Genomic DNA, 12,450 nt, shown 5'->3' on the forward strand with positions numbered 1-12,450 from the left:
CTGGTGAACACCAAGAATCTCTGCTATATTCCCTTGAGAAGAATGTAATCTAAAGCAATTAAGTATTAATTTGTAAGTGACTATAGCTTTTAATTTGTATTTTTTCTTTTAGTTGGCTATCTGGAATTATACATATCTATAGTCCTCAGGTATGGGCTTGCTGCTTACGATACATGTTCAGTTCTTCTATTCAAGAAAGGCAAGTGATAATTTTGTATTTTATTTTGATCTTCTCCCTGTTCATGTTTTATTGGTCTTGTTTAAAATTCATGCAGTGCCTTAAACTTTTATAAAGTTTACATACCAGCAGAATAAGCACACTAAGAAAAACAAATGTTACATTAAGTGGGAATAAAACCAGATAAAAAAGGTGAGTTGCAGTATACTTGGAAATGTGAAGGAATTCACTTGTCTAACCATAGTACTATAACACAGAAGATACACTTTTTAGGTATTGGGGGGGGGGGAAACCTGGAGATCATCTACTGTAGCATCCTATTTAATAGATAAAGGGATTAATTTTCAGTGAAGTGATTGAAAATGAGTTTGAATTTGTTGCCTTATGTGTGTTTTATTAAGTTACACAGTGCTAATACTAGTAGTGTAAGGAATATTTGAGATGAGATATTTAATTTTCTTTCTGGAACTGAAACACAAGCATTGGAACTAGCAAAGAAACTTTATAACCTCAACTCATTTAATTTTGTTATTTTGTGTCTGATACCACCATTTACCTCTTAGCTTTTTCATCTGTTAAAATTTCCAGGTCTGTTTGTATCAACCTTGGGTAGCTTTAATACACTTTTTTTTTTAAAGATTTTATTTATTTATTTGACACAGAGAGCGCGTGCGCATCAGCCGGGGTAGAGGCAGATAGAGGGAGAGGGAGAAGCAGACTCCCCGCCAAGCAGGGAGCCCAATGTGGGGCTCAATCCCAGGACTGTGGGATCATGACCTAAGCCAAAGGCAGATGCCCAACTGACTGAGCCACCCAGGTGCCCCTGTAATACACTTTTTAAAAAACTTGGTTGAAAAGGCAGTACAAGTCCATGGCAATAAAGCAAACATATGTAAAGATACACAATAAAAGAATAAGTTTCTCCTCTATCCCATATCCCCAGACCCTATCCCCAGAGACAATCACTATTAAATGTTAAATAGTATCTTGTGCTTCTTTCCTAAAATACCACTGCATAGACATTCTCTACATCCTGTGTATCATCCTCTCCTATCACAAATAGGAGCATACTGTTCTTTTCTGCATGTTGCTTTTTTTCTTTGTATCATTATACCTTAGAGGTCATTATATCTTGGCACATACAAATTTTGTCACATATATGACAGTTGAATAGAAAGTAATATGTATTGGGACGCCTGGGTGGCTCCGTTGGTTAAGCACCTGCCTTTGGCTCAGGTCATGATCCCAGGGTCCTGGGGATTGAGTCCTGCATAGAGCTCCCTTCTCAGCGGAGAGCCTGCTTCTCCCTCTACCTGCCACTCCCCCAGCTTGTGCTTTCTTTCTCTGTCTGACAAATAAATAAAATCTTAAAAAAAAAAAAAGAAGAATATGTATTATATTTTAAAAACTAGTCCTTTTGCCTTTGCAGATAATTTTGTGTATACATCTTTGTATACACACACATATGTACATATACTAGTATATTTGTAGAATAAATTCCTAAAAGTGGCTTTTCTAGAACAAAGAGTATGTAATTAAACATTTTTTTCTTTTGTAATTTTAAATTTTTGTAGATATTGCCCTTCAAAGACTGTCAGTTTATAATCATTCCAACATTGTTTGAGAATGCCTATTTCCTCCATCCCCTCACTAACACTGTGGAACAAAATATTTATTGAGCACCTACTGTGTACCAAGCACTCTGTATGATACTGAGGATAAGCAGTAAACAAAGACCCTGCAGACATAGGCAGTAAACAGAATAAGTAAAATAAGTAGTATTTTATAAGGTGATGAGTGCTGTGGAGAAAAATAAGCAAGGGAGGTAGATATTGTGTGTCTGGATGGTAGTGATAGGTGAAGAGATGAAATTTTATTTTTTTTTAAGATTTTTATTTATTTTTATTTTTTAAGACTTTATTTATTTATTTGACAGAGAGAGAGGGAACACAAGCAGGAGGAGTGGGAGAGGGAGAAGCAGGCTTCCCACCAAGCGGGGATCCCAATGCGGGGCTCAATCCTAGGACTCTGGAATCATGACCTTAGCCGAAGGCAGATGCTTAACGACTGAGCCACCCAGGCGCCCCCTTTTTAAGATTTTTTAAAAATTTTAAAGTAATCTCTACACCCAATGTGGGGCTAAAACACAACCCCAAGATCAACAGTCGCATGCTTTACTGAAAAGAGTTGAAATTTTAAATAGGGTGGTCAGGGAGGCAAAGTCTTGAGGTGAGAAAGTAAGCCATGTGGCCATCTGGGGCAAGCATCCCAGACAGAGGATACATGAAGTGCAAAGACTGTGGGTCAAAGGTCACTTTGCATCTTCAGGAGACAGAAAGGAGGCCAGTATGCCTGAGAGGAAGGAGGGAAGGGGAAAGTAGCAAACTTCAGAGAGGTAACTTTTGATCTTTACAAATCTGATGGATGAAAAATGGTCTCTTGTGATGTTTTATAACCTCTTCTGGGATCTTTGCATTCATGTCTCTGGCCATTCTATTGGATTATGCATCTTTTTCACATTGCTTTTGTAAGAGCTCTATTTCTCTTTCTCACTCACTCCCTCTATATATATAATATGTAAAACACAGAAATGTACATTTATAAAAATGTGTGTGTGTGTATGGCAAAGGTTATATAAATATAAAAATATGTGTGTGTGTGTGTGTGTGTATGGCAAAGATTTTTTTCCCCCCAGATTGCCATTTCATTTAACTTTGGTTAATGATATTTTTCCCAGACTTAACTTTTTAAGTCAAATTTGTCGATCTTCTTTTTCAATCTTAGAAAGGAATTGCCCACTCTAGGAGTATTTATTGAAATAAAAAATCTCTTGTGTTTTCTTCAGGTGCTTTTTGCAGTTCCACTTTTTACATTTTGTTTCAACTTTTCAATCTAATTAGTTTTATTCGCAATAAAACAAATACTCATTTTAGTATATTAGTACAACTAACTTTTATTATCAGTGACTGGTCTTACTTTTAACTACCTTTTGACAGTAAATGGTAGGTAAAATTAGTTTTGAAGTTCTCTCTGTTAGTCTGTGTTTAGTCTGAAGCATTAGGCAATTTCTTTGATACCTGAACTCTTTAATTACAGCCGTATGAACCAGAGAGAATTAGCACTGTTTAGCATAGCTTAGGTTGATACTTTACAACATTCTGAACAGTGGTCTTGTCTGACCCGAGAGAGGAATTGAGCAGAATAGACATTCTGCCTCCACAGCACACACTGCTTTGTTTTATTAATGTTGTAAGGTAGCCCCAAATTATTTTTCGTTCAGTGTTTTACAAAGGAGAGACAACTACTAAAAGTATTTTTATTTATTTAAAGATTTTACTTGTTTATTAGAGAGTACATGCAATTGCGTGTGTTGGGGGAGGAGCAGAGGGAGAGGGAGAATCTCAAGCAGGCTCTGTGCTGGGCCCTGAGCCCAAAACAGGGCTCCATCTCACAACCCCAAGATCACAACTGAACCAAAATCAAAAGTTGGATGCTCAACCGACTGAGCCCCCCAGGTGCTCCTTTATTTAAAAAAATTTTGTTTTTCTTAAAGTATTTTTAAATACAGGTTCCTTGCCTCCCCCCCGACCCCATCTGAAAGAGCAGAGCGCTCCTATGAAACCTTTCAGAAGCTGAAATGACATAAAGCAAAGAAGCAACTACCATTAATTTATATGGAAAAATTTTTGAGTGTTCCCAAACTGAGAAAATGACCTCTTAGGCTTTTCTGATACCTTAGAACATGTCTTGCTAATGCATGCACGAAATAAATTGAGATAAAACACGATACTCACAGACACAGTTCAAAGCTATGGCTGCTTGATGCTGAGATGCTGAGTGTAGTTCCCGAGGAAGGAGCCTGGCAGGGCTACTCTCGCTTTTGGTGCATGCTACCTCAGTAATGGCTCATGCAACACAAATGCTGAACATTATTTTCGATTTTGCCTTTTTTTGTAAAAGCAAAAATCCTCTTTGGATTTCTTTCAGTTAGTGAAAACAGGTTCTAACATAGGGCTTCTGTAAAAGTGAGGTGGCCTAATGTGAACTTTTGAAAAGGGGATATCTGTTGTTGGTTTTAGTATGTGTTTTAAGGATTCTTGATGACTTTACAAATATTTGTGGAGCCACTCACTGAATAATAAAATGAATGTTTTTATCCATGCTTATGATATTGAGATATTGTAAATAATTAAAATACCCCCTTTTAGAAATCTAGATGAATAATGGCACATCTGTAAATTGTAATACTGGGTAGTGACTAAAAAAGAATAAAGAGGTCTGAGGTATAATATAGAATAGTGACATGGGAAGAAATCCAAGACAGTCAAATAAAAAATAGCAATTACTCATACAGTTGACCTTTGAACAATGCAGATGGTGAGCTGCTCAGTCAGAAATATAGGGGCGCCTGGCTGGCTCAGTCGGGAGAGCATGTGACTCTTGATCTCTGGGTCATGAGTTCAAGCCCCACGTTCGGCGTAGCATTTACTTAAAAAAACCATGAGAGGGATGCCTGGGTGGCTCAGTCGTTAAGCGTCTGCCTTCAGCTCAGGTCATGATCCCAGGGTCCTGGGATCGAGCCCCGCATCGGGCTCCCTGCTCTGTGGGAAGCCTGCTTCTCCCTCTCCCACTCCTCCCGCTTGTGTTCCCTCTCTCTCTGTGTCTCTCTCTGTCAAATAAATTAAAACAAACAAACAAAAAACAAAACCATGAGTGACTTGACTCCGAGAAACAAACTGAGGGTTTTTGAGGGGAGGGGGGAGGGGGGGATGGGTTAACCTGGTGGTGGGTATTAAGGAGGGCATGTATTGCATGGAGCACTGGGTGTTATATGCAAACATTGAATCATGGAACACTACATCAAAAACTAGTGATATACTAGTGATATAAACTAGTGAAAACTATGGTGACTAACATAATAAAATTAAAACAAAAACAAAAAAAAACCTACTGCATATAACTTGATTCCCCAAAAACTTACACTAATAGTGTACTGTTGACCAGAATCCTTATAGATAACCTGGTTAGTTAACATGTTTTGTATGTTATATGTATTATATACTTTAAATATTCTCACAATATTACAGGTATTCCTCAATAAAGCAAGCTGGAGAAAAAAAAGTTATTAAAATCATAAAGAAGAGGGGCGCCTGAGTGGCTCAGTTGTTAAGCGTCTGCCTTCAGCTCAGGTCATGGTCCCAGCGTCCTGGATGGAGCCCTGTATTGGGCTCCCTGCTTGGCGGGAGGCCTGCTTCTCCCTCTCCCCCTGATTGTGTTCCCTCTCTAGCTGTCTCTCTCTCTGTTAAATAAATAAATGAAACCTTAAAAAAATAAAAAAAATTTCATAAAGAAGAATAAATATACTTATAGTACTGTGCTGTATTTATTGACAAAAATTCATGTGTAAGTGGACCTGCACACTTCAAACCCATGTTGTTCAAGGATCTACTGTACTATGTATGGTATGGCCTCATTTTTGTTAGATTCTATAAAATGTTTTTGTATGTCAAGGAGAAAATTAGGGAGTTACATATACTAAATCAGAGAGTGGGGTGGTGGTCATTTTGTTTTATATATCCCTGTTTTGCTTGAAGTTTTTATAAGGAATATGTATTTCATAATAAAATGTATTTTAAAAATTAAAAATCAGTAACAGTAAAAAGTAAGCACATTTGCTCAGTAGTTTTTATTTTTTTAAGATTTTATTTATTTTTTTGAGAGAGAGAGAGACAGAGTGCATTGGGTGGGGGAGCAGAGGGAGAAGGAGAGGGACAAGCAACTCCCCACCAAGCCCGGAGCTTGATGCAGGCAGGCCTGATCCCAACACCCTGAGATCACAACCTGAGCCACCCAGGCATCCTGCTCCCCAGTTTGATTCCCCAAATTAGACTGCTTAGGTAGTTTATTAACTAGATTGAGAGATTTATGTAGAGTTGTTAGAATATACTCTTAACTATCCTCAGTAAATTTTAATTAAATGGCATTTTTTGTTCAGGGTTTTTTCAGAATCTGGAAATTTCATTATAGTTCTCTATTCTGTGACACATAAGGATCCTGAATTTTATGAATGCCTCCCCTGTGATGGCAGATCATCTGACCTTCAGTTCCAGCTACTAACCAGCAAGGAAACATTACATCTTTTCAAAGTAAGTGATTTGATTACCTAGCACATTAATGACTGTTTAGGGTTGCATGTTGGCAGTTTAAACCCAATGGTCTTTACCCTTTAAAGTAGTAACTCAAACTATGAGGTTTTGTTTCTAATTATTATTGAATATTAACTTTATTCATTTGTGGTTAATGTTGTTTTATAAATTTTAGATCATGTCTCCAGAACAAATAATACAGGATCAGAGCTTTTCCACAGAATAACTTACCCATGTTGTTCTGAAGCCTTTGAAGAATATTAAGAATTTATATGTTTATGTCATTTTATGATATTGAGAGTTTAATTTGTGAACTTAGCATTTTGTTTGCCCTGTTATTATATATTTATTTATTTATTTTAAGATTTTATTTATTTATTTGACAGAGAGACACAGCGAGAGAGGGAACACAAGCAGCGGGAGTGGGAGAGGGAGAAGCAGGCTTCCCGCAGAGCAGGGAGTGATGCGGGGGCTCAATCCCAGGACCCTGGGATCATGACCCTAGCCGAAGGCAGAGGCTTAACAACTGAGCCATCCAGGTGCCCCTTAACTTGTGTTTTGATGGAGATTTCCTTGATCACCAGGAGCTAAACAAACAAACAAACATACCTCCTAGAGGGTCTTTGCAGATGGACTTTGTGCTTAGCCAGACTAGAGCCAGACGAGCGCCCCTGCCCTGTTATTTTTTAAATGTGTAGATATAACATGATTTCTCACATTTGAAAGTCAGTGTTTATGTATAATCTTAGAAATCAGAATAGATTATTGCTGTATCTCATAAAACACATAAAAATACATAGGTGATGGTCACAGAAAAAGTAAATATTTGAAACCATAAGTGTCATTATGTAAAAACATTCAGAGACTACTTTTCAGTAAAATGATTGATTGTCCTATGTCTCAGACTAATAATAAAAAATTCTCAAGGTGCCTGGATGGCTCATTTGAAAGAGTGTGAGATTCTTGATCTCGGGGTTGTGAGCTCAAGTCCCATGTTGGTTGTAGAGCTTACTTAAAGAAGTAAAACTTTAAAAAGAAATTCTGTATTTTAATTATAAATATAATTATCTTAATTGAAGTCTAATAATTTATTTCCATTTTAGAGACATATATCAGTTCTTTAGATCACATCCTCAGTTCACAGTTATTATTTTCACTGAATCCCTGATTATTGAGTGAGTTATATAATACAGGTAATTAATTGAGTTTTCACTTTCGTTTATGTGGCGGGGAAACTGACAGTTTAAAAAAGGTTACATAAAAAAAGGTTACATAAAAATAGAACATATGTTTAAGCAATTCCACTTCTGGATATTTATCCAAAGGAAACGAAAACACAGACTTGAAAAGATATATGTATCCCCATGTTGACTACAGCACTGTTTACAATAGCCAAGACATAGAAGCAACCTAAGTATCCATTGATAGGTGAATGGATAAAGAAAATGTGGTGTATATATATACGTACAGTGGAATGTTATTCAGTCAAAAAAGAAGAAATCCTGTCATTTGTGACAGCATGGATGGACCTTGAGGGCCTTATGCTAAGAGAAAGAAGTCAGAGAAGGCCAAATACCATATGATCTTATGGGTGAAATCTAAAAAAAAACAATCAAACTGAACTCATAGATACAGAAAATAGATTGGTCGATACAGAAAACAGATTGATGGAGGTTTGGGGGTGGGCAGGATGGGTGAAGGGAGTCAAAAGGTACAAACTGTCAGTTATAAAATAAGACATGAGGATGTAATGTATAGCATGGTGACTATAATTAATATCTTTGAGAGTTGCTAAGACAGTAGATCTTAAAAGTTCTCAACACGAGGAAAAATAATTATAACTGTATGATGATGGATGTTAACTAGACTTATTGTGGTGAGCATTTTGCAGTATATACAAATACTGAATCATTATGTTGCACACCTGAAACTAATATAATGTTATATCTCAATTTTAAAAATGATTTTTTAAAAAAGGTACAGTAATAGAAATGTCTCCTTTCTCCCAGTATTTCAGAGACACTTTTCATCTAAATAAAATTCTCTTGTGTTTTTATTTAAGTCAGCTCTCAAAGTACAACCTACTTTATTTCAGAATGTTGAACCTTCTGACAAGAACTCAATCCATTTTGAACTGACTGCTGAAAGCCAAAATGTAGAAACAGAGTTTTTCAACAAGGTTTCCAAGAATCTTTCAATTAAAAGGTAAAAGATATTTTTGTTATCGTGTATACTTTAATTATATTCACTAGTTTTTGATGAGTAATAAAGTAACTCCCCAATCTGATGAAACTGATTATATATCTTAGCTACCATAAGATGTCCTTGCTTTAAATGCATTACTTCATACTCAGACGTTGGATGATACATATTTTTTTTAAGATCTTATTTGTCAGAGAGAGAGAGCACAAGCAGGGGGAGCAGCAGGCAAAGGGAGAAGCAGACTCCCCGCCGAGCAGGGAGCCTGATAATGGGACTCAATCCCAGGACCCTGGGATCATGCCCTGAGCTGAAGGCAGACTCTTAACTGACTGAGCCACCCAGGTGTCCCATTGGATGATAATTTTAATGAAGTGACAACTTTAATACGGTTGTCATTTGAGTTGCTTTATTACATAGGGGGGAAAGTGTCAAGAAATTATCTTGTTTAGGAAGAAGCATCTTGTTTTTGTTTAGTTTGCCTTGTATTGTTTTTCTCGTCCTTGTAGTTCTAAACCTGGTCCTATCAGAGAAACTATTATAAAATATAACTTCTCTACCTAAAAAAGAAAATGCACTTGGGGAATATTAATTGACTAGTGGCTGTGGCTTTTTGGGTCTGTATATACCTTTTCTGGTAAAAAAGATATTCCTCTATAGTAGGGTTCTCCAGAGAAACAGAAACAGCAGGATGGAGAGAGAGTGAGGGAGAGAAAGATTTGTTTTATGGAATTGGTTCATGCAATTGTGGGGGCTGAGTTGCAGTTAGAGTCCAAAGGTGGTTTGCAAGCAGAATTCCCTCTTCTTGGGGGTGGTAATGCTTTGTTCTATGAAGGCCTTCAGCTGACTGGATAAGGCCCATCCACATTGTGGAGGATAATTTGCTTTACTCAGAGTCTACTGATTTTGATGTTAATCTCATCTAAAAATACCTTCACAGAGAGGCGCCTGGGTGGCTCAGTCAGTTAAGTGTCCGACTCTTGATTTTGGCTCAGGTCCTGGTCTCAGGGTTGTGAGATTGAGTGCAGCATCAGGCTCCACACTGGGCATGGAGCCTGCTTAAGATTCTCTCTCTCCCTCTGCCCCATTCCCCACCCTCTCCCCCCAACCCCCAAAAAATATCTTCACAGAAACATCTAGAATAATGATTGACCAAATATCTGGTTACCATGGCCTAGCCAAGTTGACACATAAAATTAACCCTTCAGATCCCTATTCCAGCTTTCTCATGTATTCTACTATATGCCAGATAGTGTGCTAAAAGCTGGGGATATGATGGTATTAAAAACAGCTGCAGACATGATTTCTTCCCTCTTGGAATTTATAGTCCAGTGATGAAGTGTTGAATGTTCTCCATGTTATTGGGGAGGTCCGCTAATTTAAGTTAGTAATTTGCCAAATATTTAATAACCTCATTTAAATGTTACTTTGGGGTGCTGGTTTATTCTTTGATGCTGTAGGTCTGAAACTATTGTTTTTATAGTAAACTCTGCACCCAACGTGGGGCTCAAATTCAGGACTCTGAGATCAAGAGTTGTATGCTCTACTGACTGAGCCAGCCAGGTGCCCCTAAAACTATTCTTATTTTAACTTGCTCTAGCAGTTAATTTGTCCTTTTCTCAACTTTTTTTTTTTTAAGATTTTATTTATTTATTTGACAGAGAGAGTCACACAGAGAGAGGGAACACAAGCAGGGGGAGTGGGAGAGGGAGAAGCAGGGTTCCCGCAGAGCAGAGAGCCCGATGCGGGGCTTGATCCCAGGACCCTGGGATCATAACCTGAGCTGAAGGCAGACGCTTAACGACTGAGCCACCCAGGCGCCCTCTCAACTTTTTGACTATAACCATAACCTGTCTATGGGCCCCTTGAATACTGTCTGTTTAGTATGTTGCATGAGAAACAGGAGGTATAAATAAAGTTCATTGTAGATTATTGCAATTATTGAGAAAATGGCTTGACTTTTTTTTATAGCATTCATTCATCTGTCCTTAACACTTGATTCTATAGGTGGAAATTAACTATGATACAATTTTAAAATAAATGTCAGCTATACCAACTGTTTATATTCTAGGGCACAACATAATAGTTTTGAGCTCAGTTTATGGTATAAGACATCTGCATTCAAGTCCTGGTTCTAAACATCATTATTCCATCTGTAAAATGGGAATTATGATTGAATCTGTATTAGTTTCTTGTTGTTGCTCTGACAAATTACCGCAAACTTGTTGACTTAGAAACAATACAAATATATTGTCTTCCGGTTTTGGACATCAGAAGTCTGAAATGGTCTTTGAGGCTAAAATCAAAGTGATGATAGGGCTGCATTCCTTCTGGAAGCTTTAGTGTGGAATCCATTTTATTCCCTTTTCCAGCATCTAGAGGCCATTCCTGTTCTGGTGGCCTCTCTATCTTCAAAGCTAGCTTCTGACTTCTGCTTCTATCCTTACATCTCCTCTGACTCTGACCTTTTTGCCTACATCTTATAAAGGCCCTTGTGATTACATTGAGCCTACCTAGATAATCTAGGATAATCTCCACATCTCAAGATCCTTAACTTAATCACATCTACACACTCCCTTTTACTAAATGCAGTAAACATAGTCACAGGTTCTGAAGATTAGAAAGATACTAGAGGTATACTGTCTCCATCTTTGGGCATTTTAAGTTATCCTTGCTATAGGTTAGATCACTGGACAACTATATTCTTATAGCTTTTCAGGAACGCCTTCACTGTCTTTTTAAGTCTTTATTCAAGATTTTATGGAAGAAAAAGCCAGATTAAGGAGACACTTATAACTTCTTTTTTTTTTAAGATTTTATTTATTTTTGACAGAGAGTATACAAGCAGGGGAAGCAGCAGGCAGAGGGAGAAGGAGAAGCAGGCTTCCCGCTGAGCAGGGAGCCTGTCGTGGGGCTTGATCCCAGGACCCTGGGATCATGACCTGAGCCAAAGGCAGATGCCCAACCATCTGAGCCACCCAGGCACCCTGATTTCTTTAACGTTATTTTTGAAAACTTTGCCAGTTTTCAACTCTGATCAAAGATTTAGTAACAGTCACTTTTATTTTAGTAAAATGTTTGTCTCACCTAAAGAACTGATGTTATACTTACACAACATAAAGTTTTTTTCTTTTTGCTTTGGCTACTACAAAAGCTCAGAAATGAATTCTATTGCTCAATGTCAGAAATTTTATGTGTGTGTTTATATATGTTTGTGTTATCATAAGTAAGCATGTAGCAAATATTAATTCCTGGGGCTCCTGTATGGCTCACTTGGTTAAGCGTCTGCCTTTGGCTCAGGTCATGATCCTGGGGTCCTGGGATCAAGTCCCACATTGGGCTCCCTGCTCAGTGGGGAGTCTGCTTCTCCCTCACCCTCTGCTTCTCCCCCTGCTTATGTGCTCTTCCTCTCTCTCTCTCTCTCTCAAATAAATAAATGAATAAAATCTTTTAAAAAAAATTCTTTGCCACAAACTTGGTTTCAAAAAATGGAACTTTTTTTCTTTTTAAAAGTAATTGAACTTAATTTCTAATTTGACTGCCCAGTTGTTATAGAAACCAAATTTCAGTCAATTCAATATCTGTTTATCTTCTTTTCTGTGAAGTTATATGCAGTTTGGAGGAATTAATGCTGTGCCAGTAGTAGCGATGTGGGATGACGTGATTATGATCCAGCCAAGCTGCTATCTGCTCAGGTGTTTTCATTTGCATCTGGTCTTTGGCAATAGATTTGTGTGGGCCTCTGCTCTGACCTCCTTACTCTAGTCAGGTCACTGGTTCTCTGTCATGTCCATGCTGCACTGAGGCACAGGGGGTATCATAATACTCTCCGTGTCACTTTTGGGTGCTGGGGCTGAGTGCAGACCCTGATGCTTAAACATACCATGCAGACGTTCTGATTGTTTTTTTGCAGCACCATGGCTCAGA

General features: G+C 37.8%; 1 protein-coding gene across 5 annotated transcripts in view; it reads left to right on the forward strand.

Annotated features, from left to right (window-relative positions):
• The window catches only part of STIL (STIL centriolar assembly protein), a 72,781-nt gene that overhangs the window by 14,848 nt on the left and 45,483 nt on the right, over window positions 1-12,450 (forward strand). For all 5 annotated transcript variants that reach the window (XM_028106955.2, XM_028106957.2, XM_028106958.2 and 2 more), the window contains 3 exons: window positions 113-199; window positions 6,174-6,324; window positions 8,420-8,529. In XM_028106955.2, coding sequence (XP_027962756.1) covers window positions 113-199; window positions 6,174-6,324; window positions 8,420-8,529 — 348 coding nt within the window. The remainder of the gene's footprint in view (window positions 1-112; window positions 200-6,173; window positions 6,325-8,419; window positions 8,530-12,450) is intronic.

Source organism: Eumetopias jubatus, unplaced genomic scaffold (assembly GCF_037043125.1).
Source record: "Eumetopias jubatus isolate StellerSeaLion01/CBP00866 unplaced genomic scaffold, mEumJub1_p1.0 scaffold_4, whole genome shotgun sequence".
In the NCBI taxonomy this organism is placed as follows: domain Eukaryota; kingdom Metazoa; phylum Chordata; class Mammalia; order Carnivora; family Otariidae; genus Eumetopias; species Eumetopias jubatus.